The sequence below is a fragment of the Lates calcarifer genome, linkage group LG1, assembly GCF_001640805.2.
Source record: "Lates calcarifer isolate ASB-BC8 linkage group LG1, TLL_Latcal_v3, whole genome shotgun sequence".
Classification (NCBI taxonomy): Eukaryota; Metazoa; Chordata; class Actinopteri; family Centropomidae; genus Lates; species Lates calcarifer.
The window spans coordinates 17,339,587-17,365,347 of record NC_066833.1 but is presented as its reverse complement, the minus strand read 5'-3'; the positions used below and the strand labels follow the sequence as shown (position 1 = coordinate 17,365,347).

General features: G+C 40.4%; 2 protein-coding genes across 3 annotated transcripts; one reads left to right on the top strand and one right to left on the bottom strand.

The window, feature by feature from the left end:
- The first annotated feature begins 31 nt into the window (after positions 1 to 31).
- On the top strand, positions 32 to 9,505 carry LOC108881519 (INO80 complex subunit D). Its single transcript, XM_018673574.2, is given in 11 exon segments — positions 32 to 520; positions 2,056 to 2,302; positions 2,412 to 2,615; positions 2,617 to 3,224; positions 3,356 to 3,455; positions 3,543 to 3,767; positions 4,098 to 4,207; positions 4,436 to 4,569; positions 5,169 to 5,398; positions 5,579 to 5,736; positions 5,815 to 9,505. Coding segments are annotated over 10 exon segments (3,018 nt in total). The 5' UTR covers positions 32 to 520; positions 2,056 to 2,084; the 3' UTR covers positions 6,846 to 9,505.
- A 3,992-nt stretch (positions 9,506 to 13,497) lies between these two features.
- stk24a (serine/threonine kinase 24a (STE20 homolog, yeast)) lies at positions 13,498 to 24,974 on the bottom strand. 2 transcript variants are annotated; one of them, XM_018673580.2, is made up of 12 exons: positions 24,697 to 24,974; positions 24,425 to 24,582; positions 21,456 to 21,686; positions 18,501 to 18,557; positions 18,251 to 18,359; positions 17,685 to 17,842; positions 16,167 to 16,352; positions 15,904 to 16,049; positions 15,644 to 15,776; positions 15,443 to 15,511; positions 15,091 to 15,227; positions 13,498 to 14,241 (listed from the first exon to the last, which is right to left on the bottom strand). In XM_018673580.2, the coding sequence occupies exons 2-12, from the start codon at positions 24,464 to 24,466 to the stop codon at positions 14,208 to 14,210; spliced, it is 1,302 nt and encodes a 433-aa protein (XP_018529096.1). In that variant the 5' UTR covers positions 24,467 to 24,582; positions 24,697 to 24,974; the 3' UTR covers positions 13,498 to 14,207. The 2 variants fall into 2 exon arrangements, with proteins under 2 accessions (XP_018529096.1, XP_018529095.1); XM_018673579.2 differs by having other exon boundaries at positions 24,425 to 24,974.
- Between the last annotated feature and the right edge of the window lie 787 nt (positions 24,975 to 25,761).

Sequence of the window (25,761 nt, the reverse complement as noted above, 5' to 3'; positions counted from 1 at the left end):
TAAGTCATTCATATGGAGGATGATAGCCGTGGTCCAGGTGGATTTTACACTGCAACACTTTGCTGGACCTCTTAGTCAATATGTTTTAACCCAGTTGTTTTAAATGTTGAACATGTAGACGGCGCTGTCCTTCACACAAAGTGTGATTTCTGTCATAAAGCGATTAAAATTACACTTGAACACTGTATGGGGCTTTTAACAAAGTTGAATTTCCAATATGGTAGGAGAGGTTGTTGTTGTTGAGCGGACTGTTGTCATGTCCCCGCAGTGCCTGTAGTGGTGCTGTGAGGAGTCTGCTGTGGATCCAACAAAAATCCTCAGCAGCCTACCTACTGCTTGTAATTTGCGCTGGATAGCCTATATTTACATGCATCCTTACTTCAAGATATACCGAGGTCGATGAAGATCACTGTTACTATCCTATCTCGAATATCGATGCACAAATAGCCTAGCTGATTCTAATAGACATTTCGGCCGTGTATCTGGAGCGAATACCTTACACAGTCCATACCAATTCAAGGTAAGCGAAATCGTATACAACCTCGGCCTCTATTTCTGAGTGTACCGTTTCGCAAAGACGTCATTCGGCCAAGCGTTCTACTAGAGACCGCTGTGCCATTGAAGCTCAGAGGCCCCTCAGCTATGACTAATTTATTTCAAAGCTTGTGGTCTGACCAAATGCCTCAGTGCCTTAAGATGATATGTGGAGTTACTAATTGTTGACACTTTTAAGTCTTGTAGCCTCCTAATGTTACATTACGTGACTATAATTCATATCGATTATTACCGAGGCCTTCGGTAGCAGGCCTTAAGCCTCGTATGTAGACCCTTTGTTTGAAAGTATTTTGCCCTAAATGTATGATATTGTATAAAATAAAATCCCACGACTAGGGCCTATCACTTAATACTTGTATTTTATGATATGCTTGCATTTTCTAAATAAAACTAAACTGAAAATAGACCTTTATAGTGTTGCTATTTGCTTATGTTTCCGTTTCCTGGTTAGCTACCGCCTACTAATTTGTGTTTTTAGCTTTGATAGCGATTTAGCTAACTAGCAAAATTGACTTTTCGTATCTGGTTTTTGTCGACAGTATCTATTTCTGTTTGAATATAGGATACAGCCATGCCTTATATATTAGGCCACTGATGTATTTTACAGGTGGACACGTTTCAAATTTCATATTATAAAGTTTAACGTCTGTCTATCGGCTCTAAGCTAATGTTGGCAAGCTAGCTCCGCGGACTCAAATGGTAGTTCCGCTGGGTAACGTTTATCAGTTTGCTGTCTGTCTCGTTCCCGCATTTAACCAAAGTTGTCGACTAAGGTTGACCAGGCTGATATAAATGACTCTTGGCCCACCTTTCCATGCATATCCAACATGTACCTCAGCTGTCAGAACCGTAGCTCTCTATGAACCAACTTGACAACACAAAGTTAAAGGCAGCAGCTAAGCTACTGCTGAAGCTGGGCAGCTAACGCTACATTTTTCGTTACAGTGTATTGTGACATACCAGCAGCAACCTGTTTGTATGCTTGTTAACTATGAAGCGTTACAAATGCGGCTTAATGTTCCTCGTTTAGTCGGGGAAATAGACTTTTTAATGGAGCTACTCGAGGCTTCAGTTAGTCTTGTGACGATGCACTCACACTAGCAAGTGGCTTTTTTTTTCCTTCTGCTGTTTTTAACTTTGTTCGGCACACCGCTGTCATGCAGTATATTGTTTTATCACCATCATATTATCTTGTAAGTGCTAGCTGTAAGAATAATTGAATGGCTTGTCGAATAAAATCACACACATTGTGTTTACCAACTGTTTCTCGATGAGAGATCTTGACACAAAATTATAAGGTGTGAAGGCAACCAGTTAATATTCAGAGGAAAGTTTGTCTAGACTATAATGTCTCTAAACAAGTATTCAAACGCATGTACCAAATTTGTTATTCATAGCATTCACTTATGCAGTAGTTTCATGAACAAGCAAGCAAGCAACCTCTGTAGTATGAAGTATTAGTGATGTGATTCTTGGTTTTTCCTGCCTTTATCCCATCAGCTGATGTTGTCAAGGACAAGAGTCACGTGATGTATGAAGGCAAACACATACACTTCTCAGAGGTGGACAATAAGCCGTTGTGCTCGTACAGCCCAAAGCTCTGCAAGCAGCGCAGACTAAATGGCTATGCTTTCTGCATCCGGCACGTTCTGGAGGATAAGACAGCCCCCTTCAAGCAATGTGAATATGTGGCCAAGTACAACAGCCAACGGTGTACCAATCCCATCCCAAAGTCTGAGGACCGCAGGTGTGTATGATTGTGTGTATATGTATATGTGGCAGATTCTACTATGCTGAGCAGGAAGCATATGTTACAAGCATGGATACTGTGTTGAGGATGTGTACTTGTTTTCCAGGTACTGTAACAGTCATCTGCAGGTTCTCGGCTTTATCCCCAAGAAGGAACGGAAAAAGAAACACGATGCTTTGGAGGAAATGCGCTCAAGGGCTCACCTGGAGTCAGTGGCACTCAACATAACTGTGCCCTCTCTAGCTCTGAAAGCTCCCAATGGTCTAGATGAACCTCCTCCATCTCCTCCCTGTACACGTCTGTTACCCCTCCCTGATGGGGAACTTCCTGGACCCTTTTGCCTTTTACGAGGATGACACAGACGGGGAGGAGGTGGGTACTCCTCGGAAGGGTAATGCCATCAAGAAGAAATTACAGAGTCGGCTGGTGCTCAACCAGAAACTCTGCCATGACACGGACCTCTTCCAGCCACCTCCTGAGCACTTTAGTCCCTCCCCCATTTCGCGTGTCCACCCCTCCTCGCCACTCAACGCTCATCTCCCACGGCAGCAGTCAGGTCTTCTCCAGCCACCCCAGCACTCCAGCGTGACTTCCTTCATCTTCCAAGGACAGCAGCAGGGTTTATTATGCAATCCACCACCACCTCAGACGGTCAACTTTCTGCCTCCAGGGATGCCCGCTAATGCAGCACCCAGTCCAGTGCAACCTTCTGGGCCATCACTCAGCAGGAAAATGCCTTTTACTGCTACTCACTTGCCTGTCAGTTGCAAGGACAGTGGCAGTAACAATCAGCGGCATGTGGTTGTCATGCGCCCCACTGCCTTTTCACCTTCTGCCAGCTGTTTGGCCAGGTTGCAACGTCTGGTGCACCTCTGTGCGAAGAGACAGCGGGAGCACAGAGACCTCTTTCCACATCTAGGTACTTGATTTAAATGCATTTACCACCAGTTTTCAAACTCTGTCCATTCTTCCTCAGTAAATCCAGGTGTGGGATACTTAGCTAATAATCCTAGGGAAATGGATGAGCTGTTCTAACAAGTTCTCTTTCAGGATTGGACTGGTCAGAAGACAGTGCTGATGACGATGATGACGATGATGAAGAGGCAGAGAGATTTGTTCCTTTTGAGACCTCTTGGAGACCACAGAATGGGTTGGTATCCTTATACTTTACCTAGCATAGCATGGACTTTGACCTGACATCTTTCATCACAACTGCTTTCGATTCTTTTCTGCATAGCTTGGAAGACGACTGCAGTTCTTCTCGGAGGACGCGGCTACTTAGGCTTTGCTCGTACCTGCAGGAGAAATACAAGCACATGTGCAGGCAGGAGAGGGCGAGTATCCGCCAAAAGAGATATCACTATGCCTTCCGCAAAGCCTTGCTGCATGCTGCCAGTAACAACCCAGACTGTGCCGGGCAGCTGATCCAGGACTTGAGTGGTGCCTCTCGAAGCTCTTCAAGGTATTCTCACTGATGTCATATTAGTCAGTTTTGTTCATCTTTAATATGAACGCAGGAAGATTTAAACCCATGTGTTAGTAGATACTAGCTTGGTTAAGCCAGGCACAAATCTTCCATCATCCACCTGTAAGTTTGTAATTCAGTTTATGTGATTTCCATAGTAGATATGGTTACATCCAATATTTTAAGTTGGTCCAACCAGCAACGTGTGTTGCTTTTATGACTGTTTGCAAATCTTGCAGTCTTCATCTCCTTATTTGACATGACAAATGTGGAGTGTTGTCAGTTTTGTTGCTGTTTGCTCAGTCCTGGGGCTGTATGTCTTTACAGTGTGGCTCCAGCAAAGCAGCAGAACATGGATACAGGGACCTGCACTGGCAGCACAAAGGGCCAGGCCTGCAACAACAGAGCTCTGCCCTTCACTCAACACTGTTTTCAGCGTATCCTTTGCCCCATTTCACGGAGTGTTCAGGTGTTCAGGTGGTTGCTAGAGGTGCAGCACAGTGGCTGCGACAGTCTAACTTATAATTTGATTTAATCAAATTAAACTTCTACGTGCCTTTTTAAAATTGCCTACTGAGATGTACAGTATCCCTGTGTGACGGAGTGTCATGATCACATGCCCTCTGCCCATTATATTGTGTTATTTCCTTTATTGTTTTCTGTAGACATTCTGTTGAATCGATCCCAGCAGCTCTTTGCTAGTTGCACAGCCAAATTTGCAGATGGTCAGCAGTGCTCCATCCCTGTGTTTGATATCACGCACCAGACCCCCCTTTGTGAAGAGCATGCCAAAAAGATGGTGAGTGCAGTGTTTAAGGAAGAGTTAATCACTTTGGGAAATGTACTTACTTGCTTTCTTACTGAGAGTTAGATGAGAAGATTGATACACTCAGTTAACTTAGCTGAGCTTTAAGACTGGAAACGGGGAAACGGATAACCTGGCTGTGTCCAAAGGTAACAAAATCTGTTCACCAGAACCTGTGAAGTTCAGTAATTAACTATTTGTATCTTGTATCCAGTTATCGAGCAACCAGCAGAGGCTCAAGAAAATGACTGGTCCTAACCACGAAATGGTCTGACACATAACCCCCTTTAAAACTGCGATTTCTATTTCATTTTTTAAAATTTAGATTATTATTTATTAACAATATCCCAGGTGTTAATTTGTGAAATAGAAGATTCTGGAAGGTAAGCTAATAGCTAAGCTAATAGGCTGCTGGCTTCTGCTAACACTACTTATTTACTATACAGACACGGGTGGTATCAATCCTCTCATCTAAACAAGAAAGCAGAGTTAGCATAATTTCCCAAAATGTTGAACATTTAATTTAATTTATAGTGACCTTTTGATTTCATATGGGTTTAATGGCTCAATACTCCTTCATACATTCCACACAGGATAACTTCCTGCGCGGGGATGGAAACCGACGAGTGCAGCACCAGCACCAGCAGCAGCAACAGCGAAAGCCACGTAAAAAGACCAAACCACCGGCGCTCACCAAAAAACACAAGAAGAAAAGGAGGAGAGGGCCGCGGAGGCCTCAGAAACCCATCCCTCCAGCGTTGCCACAGGGGAACCTGGGAATGCCTTCTACAAGCCTAGCAATTCCCTCACAGGCGAGCATAAGGTGAGCTAACACCAGCTTTTTCTGCACTGTTGAGTTAAAAATTTAGCACGCGGAGGGCCAAGGTCAAGAAGAGCACAACCTCATTTGCAGGCTCTCATGTTGTTTGAACATGAGAGCTCTTTCACAACAGTGGCTTGTTGTCTTTTTCTTAAGCTTGCATCACCTCCTCTTTGTTTGCAGGAGCCCTTCAACGCCAGACCTAAGCACAGAGGAGCTTCCTGACGATATCACCAATGAAATGGCAGACATTCCAAATGACCTTGAGCTAAACCAGGAGGATTTCTCTGATGTGTTACCCAGACTAACTGATGACCTGCCAGACTTTGACTTGTTTGAAGGTTTGCTTACAGCTCATTCTTGTGCACTACTATGTCTCCCTGGTCTGTGTTAATAAGTGTTGTGTTATGTGTGTGTAGGTAAGAATGGGGAGCTTCTGCCCACCACAGAGGAGGCTGAAGAGCTGGTGCGTGCATTGCAGGCTATGGGGTCCTACACAGACTCTTTGGTGTGCCTGACCTCCATGGGAGACCTGGCCCCATCTGAAGGAGTGGACCATCGAGCCATGACTGTGTTCCCTAGTCCGGTCCAGCCAGGGACCATGGGGGATCTTCTCAACAGCCGCATCCCTACAGAGAACTTCACCAGCCTTGAGCTGGAGGAAAATATACTGCAGTCCACTGGGGGACACTTTCCCCCCTCTCCGCCATCTCAGCCCACTAATCAGCCCCCAACGTCATGCTCCAGCTTGACCTCATCTTCTTCCTCCATAGCCCCCTCCACCACCTCCCTGCTCACTCAGACCTCCATAACAGAGCGAACGTTTTCCCGGACACACACGTCCCATGTCCTGGCCAAGACGGAGGCACCCACGTCATCTCCTCAAGGCAGCCACTACAGCAGTGAGCACGTGCCATCTCCGTACAGTGACCACATATCGTCTCCCCATGCCAGCTCCTTCCAGACTGACACCCCTCTGCTGCTGGAAGTTCCCCTCAGTGGGGTACCAGGACCCCCACGCTCGTCATGGAATAATCTCCCCCTTCCCCTCACTGACCCCACTCAGTTTGGCAATCTCATAGGATCAGAGAGTCATCTCATATCCACCTCCCTGTCCACTCCCCCAGCCACCACCCACTCTGTGACACTGCAGCCCATGGCTGCCCTCTCGGCGATGCCTCAGAGTGGCTTGACAGGTTTAACGACTCCCCCTGCCCCCTCGTCCTCCCTCCCATCCTCCTCACACGATCTTCTAACCTCCACACAGCCCAAGCAACAGCTCCCTCAGTTCAGCGCGGCCTTTGGCCATCAATTGGCCTCCCACAGTGGCATCCCAAAAGACGTGCAGCCCAGCCACAGCTCCACAGCGCCCCCCGCTGGCTTCTCTATAGTTAGTGCCACTGCTGCAAGTGCCAACAGCGCCACACCACCCTTCACGCAAAGTAAATGAGAGCAGGCGACCTGCAGCGGCTGCATGATGGTCTGTGGACTCACAGTCACTTACATTCTAGTCGACTAGCTTCTGACTGACCACCCCTCTCTTCATCTGCTACATGTGTGCAATGTGGTAATAGTGCACTATTTGATAATGAATTTGCACAACCTCAGATTTTCCTCAATATTTTCTATTTTTGTTGTTTTGCTCTGCAGTCAGACAGTCTCTAGGATTTTAAGCCAGTGTGAGTCCACTTGTTTGATGCCTTGTGGTTTCGTCAGCAGGGGGCTACAGTCAGATTTTGTCATGGAAAAAAAAAAAAAAAAAAAAAAAACGGGTGAAAATTGGCGGAAGGACCTTAGCAGAGATTATCTGTGCTCAGAATTCATAGAAGCCTCAATCAGTGGTCAGTTTTGTTTGCTTTGCCAGTTGAAGTCCTGTCTTAAAATGATCAACTGTACCCTGCCTTGCTCAGATGGCCATTGTAGTCCTTTTTTTTTTCTAATTTTCCACCTTTTTCTTACACTGCTTCTGTCACCCTCTGGAAAAACAAGAGTACAAGTTGTGATATTTGTGACCCATTATGTTTCAAGCTATTTAACTGTTATCATGATATAGAATCTTACTGAGTCAGATTTCACAGTCATACGAATTTACCAAAATACTTTTAAACAGCTGTTTTTATATTGTGTATACTATATATGTGCTCATTTATTTGTTTGCTCAGACATAAAAATCTCTGACCTCGCCATTGGTTGTGGGACTCTGAGTGACCTGGTAGACACTTGAAGGTAAATCTAGTTTCTTAAAGCAATAAACACATTAACATAACTTTAGAGATGTAAGATATTTTATTGGTCTCATTACATGTAGCTTCACTTTCTGAATCCAGGCTTGATCAGGAATATGTTCTGGCCTTCTATGCCTGTTGTAAACTCTTTATTTATACAACAGCTTCACTCAGAACTAGAGTGTATAGAAATCAGTGATCAGGTCAGCCTGACTTCTCGTCTCGGGTCATACAGAGTGTATTTGTGAGGCTAATAAATGAGTTTCAGTGTTATAGTTAAGGTGATGATGGAGTAATCCAGGGACTTTTAAGTGTCTACTCTCAAAGGTGCTCTGTGGTCCACACATACAATGGTCTTTCGTGACATGCATGTCTCATAAAAGGCAAATTCAATTTCAGGACTCCAAGGAAACCCACTATACGACATCATGGCCACACTACCCTAAAAAGGCAGTAAATTGGCACTGGAAATTAATATTTTACTCATTAGCTAGGTGTAATATGATGGTATAAATTTGTGTGTTGAGCACATCTGAGCTAAAGCACTGTCTGTTTTACTCAGTTATAAAGTGATTTTAAGCTAAATGATGCAAACCTGGGGTCTGGATTTGATTTTAGGACAACGACTCAGCCACCTGTCTGTTAATGACTCATACAGCAGTACAACCATGCTTTTGATAGATATTATATTAGACATTTGACAGATCTGTCAGACATTGTTGAGTATTAGGTATATAGAGTAGCAGTCTCTATCTTGGGGTTTGTTGGTGAATTATTGAGTAGCAATGGATTGAAATTGTTATTTGCAATGTATTCAGTGGAACCTGTGTCTTGTAGAATGAGTCTCTTGTTTTTAATGGCTATCAAAATGGTTGCAAGTTCTGTTTGAAGTTGGAGGGATCAATGTTTGTATGCTGTGTATGCTGTCACTTTGTTTTTTTAAATAATATTCTGATGGAGAATATTTTTTGATAGCTATTAAACTCCAGGAAGAAGTCTGAGATTGCATGGGGCAGTGACGTTTTTGTGTGAGAGTATTATAATATCAATACTAGATTACGGTCACTGGCTTGATCCTCTCGGTGGTATGAAACATTGGAATATATGCATTGCCATTTCATTTCGTTTTGTGGAGAAAAACAGATCAGCGTACGGTATTGTTGTTTTTTTCAACATAGATTTGCACAGGAGTGGATAAGGCCGATGGTGTTTCACATCCCGTGTCTGTCTTTCCTTTTTTTTTTTTCTTCCTTCGTGTTTTTTTTTTTTTTTTTTTTTTTTTTTTGCTCGGACGCTCATTAAACGAACAGCTGCCATCATTACCAGCTCTGAGCCTGCACCAGACCCCATACCCCAGCTGTGAGGAGGCCCAGTTCTGTCTCTCCCTTCCAAAGAGAAAACACGTTATGAAGTGTAAACCTGTAGCTTCACCCAGAGACGACTGGGCTTGCTCAGTGACTGCAGTGTTTGTCACGATCAGGTTGGAAAAATGTTTGCAAGGCAATACTGCTGTATCCACATAGCATGAGATTAGTCGCTGCACTAGTTTACTCTCCCGACAACCACATAGAACAAAATTAACAGGGCTCGTAGGCACATGTAACTGCTTGAATTCAGAGATGGCTGACAAATTCCTATACTCATTGAATGTACTGTATTACTGTTTTTAAAGATAGGATGAGCTAATCTAGTCACCTTTTGTTATTGGTCCTTGTTTAATTTGTCTAAGGTATTTTTTGTATACAAAGGTTTACATTTTTATGTATATTTTTCTTGTGTACAAATTATGTAATATGTGTACAAACACTGTATGTAATATCTGTATATAGTGTGAGAAATTTGATCTTTTGTTTTTGGATGTATAAATAAAACTTGCTGTGAGGTATTTGCTGACACAGTTTGATATGACACTCAGAAATCATTTCCAAAATGAATGTCAACACTAACGTGTGGTTACGTGCAATCTACTTTTCACATTTTAACTCCGTCTCAGTGAGCTTGAAAATCACTCAATTCCAAGCAGTCTTGACTGCCACCCGCTGCTACCAGCAACAGCTGTGTTTAAGGTCAAGAATCAGCCGTTGCAGCATTTAGTCAATTACTGTTTTCTTTACTTATCCAATTACTTTCCCCCCTACTATTTAGACATTTTATAAACAGAACAATTCAATTAAGAAATTGAGTAAGTAATCAGAAGATTAATTAATAATGAAACGATTGTTGGATGCAGCCATGCAACACTGAACCTCAGCTGCTAAGCCAACATGGAAGAGAGGTCCATATTAGTGCTTAGGGAAAAATTGATATTTCAGCATCTACATTTCCATGACTACCGGCAAACTCCATCTGCTGATGGAGCTCCAGAACAGCTACTGAACGGACCTTGAGGTGAGATATTTTTATCAGTGTGCCAGTTAGCTCAGCATTGTTGACAGCAAGACAAGATACAAAAATTATTCTTGTTATTCAACTCTTAGACAACACTTCACAGAAATACCTAGGACAGCTGTTAAAACTTTGTTAATCCTCCTGGAATCTGCCATTTTCCTGCTCTACTTTTTGTTGTCTGGTTTAGCTTTATGCTCCTTTGTTGTTGAACTTGGAGGCTGAATCATAGTCTCAGTTCCAGCACTCTGCTGTTGCTAAGAATGTGTCTGTATTTGCTCTATTAACTGTCACCTCTGTCCCTAAAAGTTGAAGAGATCTCAGACATTCATCTCTTTAACTTATTAATTTCAGTGTAATGGGTTACTGTGCACGAGGTAATCTAAATGAAAACTCAACTATCACAACCAGCAAAAAAGGTGATATTTCCTAGAGGCCCTGTAGGTTGATGTTTAGACCGTTCTGAATCACAGGAAATTTGAAACACTGTCACAGGCAAGCAAATTTCAGATAAGCTCATGTTAAGATGTATGACTTGGTCAAATAAGGAAAAAACTTTGTAAAATTTGTACTGGATTTTTATTTTTTCCTTAATAATCATTTGACAACTTCCAATAAATCCAACAGCACTGGCCTTGAATTAGCAAACATGTATACTGGACTATGAACTGTCAGCAAAGTCACACAAAATGAAAATTTGACATTTTAAGTGATTGCTATCCAGTGTGTACTGAAACTTTTAACACATCACAGAACCAAACTTTACTCCCTCTATTACATAATACTGCTCTTTTGGGTTATAAAAATAGTTTAATAGAATATATGCCTACTTGTGCTAAGAAATGACTCCTGGCGATCACACTGCTTTATTGCCATACAACACACAAGGGGGTGGAAAATAAAATAAAAACTGGCGTAACTGCAACACAATATTGTACCCTCGTTAAGTACCATTAAAAAAAATTCTACAAAGTGCAACAGATAAAAAGATAGAGTGTCATATTAGACCATGAAAAAGGTGCAAATTGTATTGAATTGTTTAAATCAGTTGGGGTGGAGGGCTTACATGGCACATTTCACATGAGAGGTGTGAATGAGGAGCAGAAGAGAAATAGAAGAGGAGAGCATGACACAACAGAAAATATAGGATAGGTATGGAAATGACTGAGTCTGGTAACTTTTCTTGATTTGGTTTCTACTTATTTAACTTTTACTTATTCAACTGTGTACTCCACTCCGCAAGCAGAAAAGAAAATTTCAAATGTATTTAAAGAGAAACTGGGAGGAAATGTTTTGTTTAAATGATAAAATGAAAGAGTTAAAATAATAGTTTGAGATTTTGGGGAAAACGCTCATTTGCCGCTTTGCTGAGGTAGATCGGAAGACTCAAACCATTCTCATGTCTTTATGGTAAATATGAAGCTACAGCCTGTAGCCAATTAGCTTAGCTTAGCACAAACACTGGAAACAGGTGGAAACAGCTAGCCTTGCTCTGTCCAGCAGTAAAAAACTCATCTTATCAACACTTACTCATGGTCTCTGAAGCCGACTAGTGGAAACTCTAATAAGTCAGACGCCTAACTCCCTGTATGATGCCAAATTGTCATTTTTACATTTCAGTTTCTGTGTGGATTTAACAAACAAGTTTAATTAGTGAGAATTTTATTACCTTTACACAGGCTAGCGGTTTCTAATTTTTTCACTAAGCTAACTGTTAACTAATCGGGTGAAATCTAATGCTGTGTTCAGGTTAGTGAGGAGCTATACACGGTTTGTTTGTATCTGGTTTCATTTAATGACAAACTGCTACAAATATGTAGCAATAAAAGAAAAGAAACTAACTTAGGCTGCTGATCTGGTATAACTACAACCTTGGAACAATGCATGAACACACAGAAATAAAGGGGTGTTTCTCCTGTCCTTCTCATTCTGTTGACATTGCACTAAAGTAGCATAACAGTGAGTCACCACTTTATAAGGTACACCTGTACAATCTAACGCAGCTCAATACAACAGCTGTGTCATAACGTGACTTAACAAAACTCATAATGTTCAGGTTCTGGTGACATGATCAGATATGTGTGAATTCAATACCAATACCAATTCAAAACAGTTGTTTTGGATTGTATGGGATTGTACAGGTGTACCTAATTAAGTGGTCACTGAGTATATATTTAATGGACAGATAAAAATGGTATTAATTTCTTCCCATCTAACTCAGCTAGAAAGCGAATAAATGTGTTTCCCATAACTGCTCCTTTAACTTGCCTTGTGCCACGTATGCCCTGTAGCAAAAAGAATATATCATCTGACTCCCTAAGATTGATCTCTCTTCTGAGAAGTACAATGAGTCAGTTTCATACACATATTATTATGGGAAGGAATGAAAGAGTTTTTTTTATCTTTTTCTCATTTGTCTATTTAAGTATTGCTGCATGTGCATTTTAATGCCAGAGGGGGTTTAAAAAAAAGAAAATCATAACAAAAACATTTGATCTAACATTTTAAAGCTGATACTATTCATCCCATTCATCACAAATACTCTAAGGTTGCTTCAGCTCTGTTCAGGAATCAACATTCCTCCAGTCCTGTAGAAGTATGCTACAACACATACTGCTCAGGCTAACCAATAGGCTTTATAATGTAATACTATCATGCACATTCCTTTTAAACTACAGTCAGAAGTAGTAGCAGTGCCGCTGGTCTCTGAAACCTCCTGGCTTTATGTTAATATGTACATCTGAGAGCAGTGTCATCTATTGTGTGAGAAGTCTACATTTATATGCATTTACTGTACACCTGACAAACTTCTCACAAGTCCAAATGGAAGATACAGCCAGGCAAATCTTACACTGCATGACCAACTCCAGAGTCCAAGCTGTGAGACTTCAGGTGGACCTCTATGTCCCAGATAGTACGGTGCATACCTGCAAAATACTGTAGGTCTCGTGCTACTGTTTTATGGCTACTTTGTTTATAGTAAAAGGCATTTATACTTGAAGTGCAATTAAAGCTGTAGGTACGCTGAGGAAATAGATAGTACCACTGCAGCTCCTAGGAAGACTAACAGAGTCTGCCGATTTAAAACTAGGTGATGGCACTGCCCTGTTTATGGAATGAATGGACGAAACCTCAGTTTAACTGATCAATCAAACACGCACGGCAAAAAAAGGGGATGAGGCAAAGTCCAACAAACCAATACAACTCAAGGCCTTGTGGAATCACAGCTGGAAACGGAGCATCCAGTGTTTAAAACTGGTGGGGGCTTGAATGAGCCAGCCACTTTGTTTTACATTCCCCAACATTATTACAGCCATAGCAAAGAGTGTGAAACCAAAAAGTTTAAGAAAATTAAGAAATATATAATAAATCAATAGTAAAAGATGATAGAGGGCAGCCATTTTCATTCACTGGATGAGTACTTAAAAAGTTTTACAACTAGAGAAATCAAAGACCGATACACAAAAGAACAAGTACAAAGGCAAGGCAATCTCATTTATGGCCATTTTAGTCTCTCAAAATATTTACCTCACAACCATTATCTACAGTTTGCATTTGGCCATTTGTACACAGTGGTTCCATTACAAACGCTCCATTATTTTTTCATGAATCTGTAGAAATGAGCTTATTTACAAGTCTGTACAACCACCCTATAGAGCTCTTTCCATCTCCCAGAGGATCCAATCCACTTAAAGCAGGATACCTGAGTTTTCAATAGAATGCTTCAACCCACTCGTCACTCTTCACCACATGTTTCACAGGATATCGCGCACAGTCACACACACATGCAAACAGTTAATTAAGCGAGGAACTTTCTCCAAAAGGATGCTGAGTGTAAACCTTTGTGAACAATCAAGCCACAATCTCACCAAAACCAAAAACTCAAGAGTCCTTGCAGAAAAAATAGCTGACACCACCCTTAAAATAAAACCATTGTGAAAGAGGTATTGAGAAGGGACATCTTACAGCAGGTGGCAGTCACGGTGGCAGCTGACTGGCTGGCCACTGACTGTCCTGAATAGGACCCTCTGGTGGTGCGCTAGCGATATAAACAGACATAAAGTAGGCCAGGATTTGCTTCAAGCAAATGAAGTGATGGAGACCTTCCTGGGAGACTTCATCCTGGCTGTGGAGGTCAGAGGAAAAGATCTGACAGCTGCCACCAGGGTGGAAAATTAGAGCAGAGCTGGATGTAGCTCTTCTCACTGAGCCGCAGCTGCCTGTGGCACAGAAAACCTGACAAACAGGAAAAAGGTTAATATTTACCTACTGAACAGGTCACAAGTAAAAACTGTCACACCATTGACTGTAATACTTAAATTCCTGGATCAATGTACAGTGAATAGACACTTCCTATATCCTAGCTATTATTGGGGTAAAACATATTAAGCCTGTCTTGAGTGTGGTGTGAGATTTACCTTTTGTACAGTAACTATTTAAGACTGACTAGGCTAAATCTTTTCAGTCTAAGCTATACTTTGAGAAGAAACCGAACATTAGCATGCTAACAGACTCACAGTTAACATCCTAACATTTAGCAGGTTTTGAGGTATACAGTCATGAACTGTTAGGAAGTGTTTGACCAGCTGGTGGCACTACATGAAAGATCATGGAATCCCTTAGGTTATTAAAATCTATCTAAGGACTATGAATATCTGTACCATTATTAGCCATGATAGTGAAATGACTCTGGGCTTGAAGTTGGTTGGTCAGCCCACCACTTTGGTCCAGACTAAAGTATCTCAAAACCTCTTGGATGGGTTGCCATGAAATTTTGATCAGATATTTGTGGTTCCAAGATGATGAACACTAATAATTTTAGCAACCCACTAGCACCACCATAAAGTGCACATTTGTGATTCTGAATAAATCTCTGCCCGTCTGTTGAAACTGCAGACCTTCTCTCTCCATAACTGAAAGTCCATCGGTTTACACTTTAAGTTCAGATCAAGATCATTCTGTCTTGCCCAAACAACCCGTTTCATTAGAAAAACATTCTTGGAAATAATTATACAATTCCAGGGGACTTTGACATGAAAACATTTTAATGGTACACTGGAATGCAACAATATGAACTTCAATTACCTTTGAAGTCTTTGCACTAGTTCAGCCACCAGCGAGTCACAGATGCCTGGGTGTGTTTCCTCCGCCAGGAAAATGGCCTCCCGCAGCTGCTCTGCAACCTCTGGCTTGCCATTACTTGTCTCACTCTTTTCTTTCAGCTGTAACAATGACAGCTTTTAGATTACATTGTAATGTAATGATAGGCCTAAATATTCTACTTGCAGAGTAATCTCTGAAAAGGTAGGACAGATTTAATTCTGGCTGACCAGCAAAGTACCTACTTACAATTACTGTGATAGTTTTATTTTAGATAATCCATGTAGTGATGAGGATTTTTTTGTAAACATTTGTGGAGATTTACTGATGCCTTTACCTCAGAAAACAATGGAGAAAAGATTGAAGATAAGCTTTGTGACAAAGGCCTCTTTGGACTCTCCTGTGCCTGGAAAAAACGATGATTTTTAAGGTGAAAAGGGAAATCTGAGATGTCTGACACAGAAAACTTCACCTTGCAACAGAAGCTATTCAACTACAAATTTAGTACATTTTCCTCTACAGTGGCATGTGGTCTCACCGGTTTCCTTTCCAGCTCAGAAGGCTGTGCTGCCCCATTCTGAACCTTTTTCAGGTCCTTCTCCCTGATGGTGTTGAAAATCCAGTCATCATTGCTGGCGTCGTTGCCTCCAGATGCTTGGCCATCTGGCTCCCTACAGTGACACAGGATTTTAGGAACTTCATCAATGTATGTAGAGGTGCTAGATTTTCCCTCTGGGTGTAAATTTGCCATGTCCTGAACCTCAATGAACTGGGTGATGACCGGCGCAGGCCACTTACTCATCAGATTCGTCAGAGCTGGATTCATCCCGAGACTGCTCTGATTTCCACCTCTTGTATCTGTCAATCAGCTCTGTCAGATAGGAAGTCTTTTTGGCATGCCGTACAATGTACTTGTGTTTTAACAGCTCTTTGGCAGTTGGCCTCTAAGGAAAACACACAACCCAAACATAACTGAACATTAAGATCAAAGTTTTCTTTCTTTATGTACAGTGCACTTAAGTACTCATACCGGTGAATGAACAAAAGTCCTTTAAACTTACAAAACTAGGCTCCTTATTTAAACAGGCTTCAACAAATTCTTTAAGTGCTTTACTGTAGTTTCCTTCCAGTGTTGGTGGATTGTTCTTTGGGATGAGGAATAAAACCTTCATAGGATGAAGTTCAGAGTGGGGCGGCTCTCCTTTAGCCAGCTCTATTGCTGTTATTCCTAATGACCAGATGTCTGCCTGTAAAACAAAATAAAGGAGGGACAAAATAGATGCTTTTATCAAAGCAACAGAATCTCACACTTCTCTCCACAAATACACACTTTGACACAATGCTGTGTGAAATGACATTTAAACTGGCTGACTTAAGCTGCATGTGTGTATTTGAGGAAGCTCAAACTGAAGACAGTGACATAGTGGTTATGTTGACAAGCAACACTGACTCATATTGTGGTTACTCCAAAAATATGTACACAGTCATTTCTGATCTAGAAAACCTGTTTCGTGACAAAAACAAGCACATATCAGGCAACAGATCACTGAAAAGAAAGAAACAGATAAAAATAATTTTGCAGGAATTCCATATAACGCTTCTTCATTTGGAAAATGTTCTTAACTACCACTGTATTTGTTGATTCTCATATTGATGCTAACAGTCAAAACAGCAGGTTTCGGTTTTCACCTGAGTACTGCCTGATAGCCTTGAGTCAATATTGTCCCATTCATACAGGAAATACAATGACACGCATTAAACCAGCACTGGACCTATTCATATCAAACAGCTGTTATTATTTACCTCACTCCATTTTTCACTGTCACAGCCACACACACATATATTTTTTGCAAAGCTGTTAACATAGGTCACACAATATTAGACGATAGATTTGGCATATTTTCAGCCGCACATTTTGACCAGTGACACACTTTCATCTAACAGAACACTACATGTTATTGACATGTAATGCTACCCCTGTAGTGTATGTGCTTCATTTTTTTTTTTTTTCAAAAAAAGCTGTCCAAGGTCATACACTGGCTGTCAAGTCCGCAACAACAATTTAATACACTTCATTGTTAAACCACAGATATTACATAATGATAAAGTGAAGTTTTAGTTTCATAATTTCATTCCCTCTCTTTAAACTCACTCTTGCTCCTTGCACGTGCACACTGTCTGTAAAATGACTGTACATCAGCAACACAAAGTTTCCATCTCTGGTACCAGGGCACACCTCACTATGTTGGTCTGAATAGGATGTAACGCTCTGACTTTATGCAGCTGACTGTTAGATTTTCCTCTGTGTGGTGTCACTGGGCTCTTTGTGCCATTCCTTTTTGTATTGGTGTTGCTAGAGCCACACTGGCCCACAGGTCAACTATCCCAACAGTGAAGGTCCCACTACTTCACTATGTTCAGTCTAATACAGCTGATGTAGTAAATTGACAATAAGCTTTTCAAACCAAGCTGACCACAAAGAAAACCAGCTAACAGCTATATAAGTTCACTAACCTGACACAAAATGACTGACAGATGACCTTATATGTTTAAACAGGAAAGGTTGGGATAATTTTGACCTTTGAATCGTAGGCAGATTGCTTTATAACTTCAGGTGCCATCCAGAAAGGTGTTCCAACAAATGTGTTCCTCTTTATCTGTGTGTCTGTTAACTGGCCAGCTACTCCAAAGTCTGCCAGCTTCACATCGCCTTGTTCTGACAGCAACACGTTGGCAGCTGAGAGCAAGAGAGAATAAACGATGAGATATATCATATACAGCTTTAGAAAACATGCAGGGCTTAATGAAATTCAGAATTGAAAAGAAAAAATACAGACGATGCCATGTCTCAACCAGCTCAGCAATGGGATTGTTCCCAGCTTCTGGTTATATTACAATTGCAGCATTTATACACATAAATATACATACATTCAATAGTGAAATATGGACAAATTAAAGTGATCACAAACAATCTACTGAAAAGACTGAAAGGTTTACTATGACCTAAACAATCACAGATCCTGTGTGGAATTTATTTTTTTAAGAAAATATTTCCTAAACAGCTGGTAAACAATGACACCACTGCACAATAAAACCACTTACAAGCCTGTGGTTAAAACAAGGTGATGGTATGCACCAGCTTTACCTTTGATGTCTCTGTGGATTTTCTTTTCAGAGTGCAGATACTCAAGTCCTTTCAGGATCTCTCTCAGGATTGTAGCAATCTGTGTTTCATCCAGTGCACCTGGTTCCAACTAGAGGAACAGATCAATTAGAATAACAGGTGGCACAGATTTAACATTGTATTTTCACAGTATAAAACACCTTTAATGGTCTACAAATGAAACAGTTGAAATCATCTTAAATTCATTTACTTAATTTTGATACAGACTTACCAAATCAAGGGCTGATCCTCCACCCAAATATTCCATAATAATCCATAATTTTGTGCCCTGAAAAGTAAATCAGACACTCAGTCTAGATAGTGTTCACAGTTTCAGTAGTTATCACAACAGATTAACAGTTTATATTCATTTGTCCAATTCTAAAAAACAAGTTAGAATAGCCTCATGGTAAGTTTCTCTTTATGTAGCTTTAATGTATCTTTAATGAGTCATTAATCATCATTTATATTAGTCAATTTCACAGGGCTCAAGGCTGCACTCACTAACTGAATTCTTTATGGAGATACAAACTTCACTGTTGACATAAGGGAAAGATTATGACAAAAGCATTTTAATTTTTGGTTCAACTATTTTTTATTAAATGCTATCTGGCCCACAAATATGTTTTAAGTAAATACTGTGGCAACTAGGAATAATATGCATGCAGTGACACAGTTGAGCAGCTATTCTGTATAAGGCTGAAATTGCACTGATTAGGCAAATGGTCAAGCTTATGAGCTGTGAGCTCAGTCTGACGCTACATAATAAAAGGAAAAGGAGTCTCTTTACAAGTGATCTGTGATTATTAACTGACATAATTATCTGTTTATCAATTGACACTCCCACTGTTAATAATTAAATATCCTATTCATTACATTTTGACATTTATAACAGGCTGAGATTACCACTCATCAATCTGGCACATGTAATTATACTTATCAATCAATGAAGTTTGGTTAAAATTCAATCTAATGACAAAGCAAACACTGCCTAAATTACTGAGGGAAACCAGAAGCATAAATAAGATAAATTATCTTAAATTAACTCTTAAAAAAAAAACAACATTTTTATACTTGCCAGATTATCAGTGGGCAGCCTCAGAATATGTTATCATACATTATTAAAAAGAGGTGTTTAAATAGTCATAGCACATCCTCTCCTCTACAGACTGACTTTGGTGGAAGTGAACCCTGTACCTGTCTGAAACACCAGATAGATCTCAGCTGCCCAATCCAGCTGTGCTCAGAGGCCTTGGGTAACAATTGTTATTGCACAAGTGCAATATTTTCATATGAATAAATGAAAAATTATATGTTAAAGTAGTTCAGCCAGAGTGTCAGTACAACTCAAGATTGGTGGCTGTGTCATGTGAGCTTCTGCACTGCGATTTCCAGGTGCACACTGTCTACTTAAGATGTCAAACTTACTGTCTGCTGCTGCCCACACAGCGTGTTTCTTTATGTTCCTTTAGGGAAGTAACTTTTCTCATTGTCTCTCGTCATTTTGTATGAAACAAAATGTACACAGTTTATAGGATTATGACTTACAACAACCAGATGATAATGGTCTGTTTTTGGCTTCAGCAAAATGTATGGTGTGACATAAACAGTCTATTATTGGATTGAATACTTTGGAGGATGTAAAGAGACAGTATAAAGTCACTATGGATTAAATTAAGTGTGCTGTGACTCACAAAGTGGGCCATTTATGTGCAGTGGACATAGCAACAACGATGTCCTCTGGATGTATAAATCTTAAAATATGTGTATTATGTTTCAGTGGTACAAGTCAGAAGAGTATGAAATTTATTACAAATTGTGGCAATTAGGCACAAAGGATAAAAGTATCTTAACTGCCTCTGTGAACTGTATGTTACAGCCACTGCTGCCTAACTGCTCACTGTGTTGGTAAGTAGGACAAATCAGGGACAAACTAAAATATCTAACTTCTTGTTGACCAGCATGCACCTGTCCCATTACCAGCAGCTTTGCCTCAAGACTCCCCAAGCTTTCACAGGAGATACATAGTTTGAAAATTAAACACCATAAAACACCTAAAGATATTAATAGGATACCTTAGTAGAAACCTCTCATGGGTGGCATTCTATGAGTGTCATTTCAACCAACCTACAGCCTACCTATTTCATTAAAGTTCTTAATTGTTGTATTTAATATACACTGTTGAGTAGGCCCTATCTGGTAGAGATGCATTTTCCTTTTTTTTCCAGCAGCTGCACCAGCAGTTTGTTTGGAATACATGAAACTTCCATTAACATGATCAATGCTTGCCACCACTGCCACCACTCCTGACCAGACAAGAAAAATCTAACCTAAATCAACACAAACTCTTTTAAAAAAAAAAAAAAAAACTCCCAGTATAGACCCAATGACTACCTGTGTGTATTAAAGTTTTTTTAATGCACACATTTAAATACATACATACACATAGCACAAATGCCATGCTTTACCACACACAAATAAGCCTTAATGCTCTCTTTCAGCCAGCAGCATAACTTGAGCTAATGGACCACAATGTGTCTCCTTACTGTTGCTGCTAAGTACCATGGTAAATGCTATGAGAGGCACTCTAAGCACCATCACATGAAGGGTGAAAATCTACTACATTTACAAAATATGTTTTACAACTGAGTGATGCTGTCAATACAGCTCTTACAGATGACCAAAACACCCTGAGATATTTACTTTTTTTGGCCAAGGCTGGCTTGGGTTATACACAGAGCAGGCTATGAGGGGTTTTAAGGGAATTTACATTCACAGCAGGTAAGTAGAGCAGGATTTGCGTCCTTATAACGATCATGCTGCACTAGAATTCCTACTATATGTATCTGAAAACCCTGATACTGAAGGTGAAAGTTGTCACATGGACCTCATAGTTATTGTTTAATTTAACATCTGTTGGAGAGCACAGAGTAAAAAAAACAAAACATAATGTTAATGTCCAAATACTCCAGCCCATGAGGTGTATGACTGCGATGTTAGCCCATTTCTGGCTGTCCTACAGCAATCTGTGCCATATTACACAGGCAATACTTGTTCCATATGCATTATTTATTGACCTACATTGCACTCACTTGCTTGTAGGAACACACTGATGACATTCACAATGTGTCAAGAATGGGTTAAAACAAGTTCATTGAATTATGTCTTTACTGTGGTTAAAGCTTACCTTGAGATAGGATCCAAAATACTTGGTGATAAATGGACTGTCACACTGGCTGAGAACTGTGATTTCCTGCTGAATGTCCTCTATTTCGTCCTCTGCTTCCTCCAGATCAATAATTTTAATTGCCACAACTTTCTGAGTCCGATTGTCGATGCCTTTAAAAACTTCACCAAAAGAGCCTTTTCCTATCCTCTCCAGCTTGGTAAAAAGCTCCTCGGGGTCAGCTCTGAAATTCTGTGTGACAGACAGATGGAATGGAGAGAAAGAGAGACAGTGAGCAACAGAGTGCATTTTAAATAACACAGAACCACAGGAAACTGAAGATCTAAATTATGTCGCACAAATACAGATCACAAATAAAACCACATGTTTAACTTCAAAGCACAGAAGGTTAAATTACAGGCATTCAATCAGTTGCTCTGTCTCTTCTAAGGCTGTCTGTCAACATATAATATCATCATCTGGACAGAGAGAAGATCTGGGTAGGGCACCCAACAGATGAAAGCGCATCAAGTGTGAGCATGTGACAGAATGTGACAGAGATGAGGATGAAAGTCTGTGTGTGTTGAAGAGAGAAAAAGCCACAGGTTTCAACCAGCAGACTTAAAGAAATTGTAAATGCAATTTTTCCACTTTTCTTAAATTGAGAAAATAATCGGCAACTTAATTGAGAATGAAAATAATCATTGTTTCAAACCTACATCACAGTGTCCAAGATATTAATGTTGCTAGAGGAAATGGTGACATTTTCACTTTGCTTGTTATGTCCAACCAACAGTCTAAAATCCAAATATATTCAAGGCTACATATTATTTGTGCCCTGCTGTTGCTTTGCAATAACCAGGAGTGGTACATAAGCCTTTCAGACCAAATTTGGTGATTTAGAGTATCACTTACATCATGAGACAGAACAACATAGACATAACTAAGGCTTAATGACCTCTCCCATAAAGGCCTAACAGAAACTGAAGGACTACACCCTGACTTATTGACTGAACTAAATGGCTTATTTCCCCATAGAGCACCAGGGATGTAGTAATGGTCTTAAAGTTGGTCAGTTCAATTTCCTTTCATGCATGGCAATCATTAGCCTAACTGCATGAATAGTGTTTGCAGTGCCACAATTCCTATGATAAAAGTGGTACAAAAATAATTATTTACTGAAAATGTTTTGATGTTTTTATTAAAGCATGTATATTTTAAAGTTAATCTGAGAAACTTTAAATGCTACAAATTATGTTTTACAGCAGTTTTAATAAAAAAGAACTGATTGCTTGATTTACCAGATAACCCTCCCCTAAGAAGATGATCTGTTGGCTCACACAGATTAATGCTTTTGAGTCCCCCCAGAGAATAGGTTCCTGTAAAAGAGCTAATGCATGGTGGTCAAACCTATATGGAACGGGAGATGAGCAGCTGCACTTTGAAAAACTGGCAAAGAGGGGGCTGCTGAATTTGATAGCAAAAGGACTTCACAACAAAGACAAAGAGGCAGGGCGGTGCAGAATAAAGCAGAGTTGAAACAACACAACCAAAATACTATCATAACACTGGTGTGGCCAGTCATCCAGGTGAAAATTATAATGTCGAGGCTGACCTCTGGAAAAACAATGGGAAAAACAACAAGGGCACTGTGACCACAGACTACACATGATGGGAATGTACTTGCCATATCCACACTCAGCAGGTTTACTGCAACAACTAAAGCTGCCTGAACCTGGCTCTAAAAGCATGTGTTTGATGCTCTCCCATCTGCACCACACAACTGTGTAGTCTAGTGTCATCCACACACCACACCCTCAGGGTTGAAGGCTCACTGCCAGTTCTCCATCTGCTTACACCCCTGTGCATGGTAACCTGTGAGTTCAGATCAGTTGTTTCCACCTCTAAATTTGTATTTGACTGTGAATATGCCAATAAAGCATTCATAATTCAAGAGACAGAGCTACTCTATATTGTGTGCAAATAATGGAATAATCATGTATCTCTTGGTTATGTCACCTAAGGGAGGTTGTAATTCTTATATGGACTGTAGGGTGGTCTACTTATTACAAACTCTTCAACCAGGGCATGTGCTGCCTGCCAACTTGCGGCTTATTCTACTCAAAAATAATCTAATGTTCAAAACTACCCAAAAAAAGTAAAATCAAAATACATTTTCAAGCTACTATGCACTGCAGCCATAATAGCAATTACACTACACTGATTTGAAAAAAATGTTCAACTGTTGAAGATGTTGAAGTGTTGGTGGGAGAAAAGCAATTTGACGACATTAATGTTGGATCGATAGATTATTAAATGACAACTATGTCATAATTAATGTATAATTTGATCCGTGAATTTAGCTAAAATTCCATACATGCTCCGGAATCAACTTCTGAGATCTGCCTTAAGCTGACTGCTTTCTTAGAGTAATAACGTACCAGAGCTCATGACAACATAAATCACAAAGTGAAGGAAGTTCATAAACACAATATAATATACTGCATGTAGAGTATAACTTCAGTGCACAGAAATGATTGAAGTGGAAGTAATAAGTCAATTAATCAATTGGGTCATCACAGAAAAATTAAGATAATCTGCATTTTTCATAGCAAAATGCCAAACATTACATCTTCTCATACCATCTTCTCAAATGTTTTGCTGAAATAAACAGTCTATCTTTGAGTTTTGCACTGTTGGTCACACAAGACAGCAACCTGAATGCATCAATTTGTGCATGTTTATAAATAAAAACGTATAAAAAAGGAGTAAGGAGTAAGCTCAGTCAGAATACAAAGCCTGTATTAACGTGGTACTGATGCAGTGTTCCTGAAAACTGTAGATAAAGTTATTTACAGGCAGATACTTCAACTTCCGAGCTGAAGGTGAGAGGAAACGTGAAGTAAAATGTCGGGTGGCTCCAAACCAACTAAACCAAATGCACTTGCCTCTGAAAGTTAGCTTTTAAAGTGATAATATAAGGTATTTACCTGAATCCCCGGCAGACCACTCTGAATAGGAGAGTGAGCCATGGCGTCAGATCGGCAAAGATGACGCCTTTCCTCGTCTTTTCTGCTCGTTTTATTAGAGCTCTAACGGTAGTCTCCTCACAGACCGCTGGTTTGAATGACCTGGTCCGTATTGCAAGCTGGATAACGGAACAAACAGAGACGTCGCTCGGTTTTTTTGTAATAATAATAATAATAATAATAATAATAATTAGCTTGACTTGTTGGCTTGTACTTCGAGCTGCTTGCCTTACCCACTCGCCTTCCGCAGTTAGCTAACGTTAGCTAGGACTAGCTACTTTAGCAGCTAGTTAGCAAACAGTTAGCTGAATAAATATATTTTCCGATGCGGTCTCTCAGCAGGTGTTTGGCAGTTTCCCGATGGCGAGCTAGAAGTCTGGTCTGAAACAGTCGCACGGGGTAAATAAATGCACACGGTTATGTAGTTGTATCGCTTGTTGTTCTATTATCTCATCACTTTTCCCTGTCGCCCGGCGCCATCTTGGTTAATGTCATTTTCATTTTCCGGAGGACCAATCAGAGGAGGACGTGCACACGTCGTCATTCGTACACCAAAACACGTCACAGGAGGGAGGACGTTCACGCAGGTGCCACACACATGTGGTCTGATGTTCAGGTAATGAGGCTGAATCACCAGCTAGACAGAGGTGTAGAGTAACTGAGTATATTTTTTCAATAGATGTACTAAAGTACTCTTTAGAGCCAGTCCTACTTTATTGACAATTACCATTTTGTGCCATTTCATAGGAAAAAAGGTTGCTTGTTACACGTGTAATTTAATAAGTTATCGACGATTGAATCTAATTTTGCTGCCTGAGTTTCAGGTCCTGGTATTGTGCATGCTGACTCATTGTGACACTGTCATGGCTTACCAAGAATGGCTACAAGCTAGATATTGCTAGATATTATTTGATATGCATTACAGAGACACCAATGATTGGTCCAGGGATTGAATAATTAATCTAAACTATGTACCCCACTCAGTTTCTGGAATGAATAAATACATTAAAAATAAATGTTAATTGAGAAAACTCCGTCCACTGATGCTAACATGTAGCTGAAAGATCCAGAGAACCTTGGGTTAAGATTATTTTGTAAATCTGCAATTTCCAAGGTCAAGAAAGAACTTCAGTGCTCAAAAATAATACAGCCCATTTCTGTTTAGCCAGTTTAGGAGCTTGCAGCTCCCAAAACAGCCTGGATGGAAGGGATGCATTGCAGGCAAACCACTGCTGACGTCCCCACTATCTTTTATGTCAATATTAAGTAATCTACCCAAGCACATTTATTGCCAAGAA

Coding starts and splice junctions, on each gene's coding strand:
- stk24a (XM_018673579.2), bottom strand. CDS start 24,466: ATGGCTCACTCTCCTATTCAGAGTGGTCTGCCGGGGATTCAG. Junction 21,687..24,424: donor GTGGTCTGCCGGGGATTCAG/GTAAATACCTTA, acceptor TCTGTCACACAG/AATTTCAGAGCTGACCCCGA. Junction 16,050..16,166: donor TAAATAAGGAGCCTAGTTTT/GTAAGTTTAAAG, acceptor TGTTTTCCTTAG/AGGCCAACTGCCAAAGAGCT.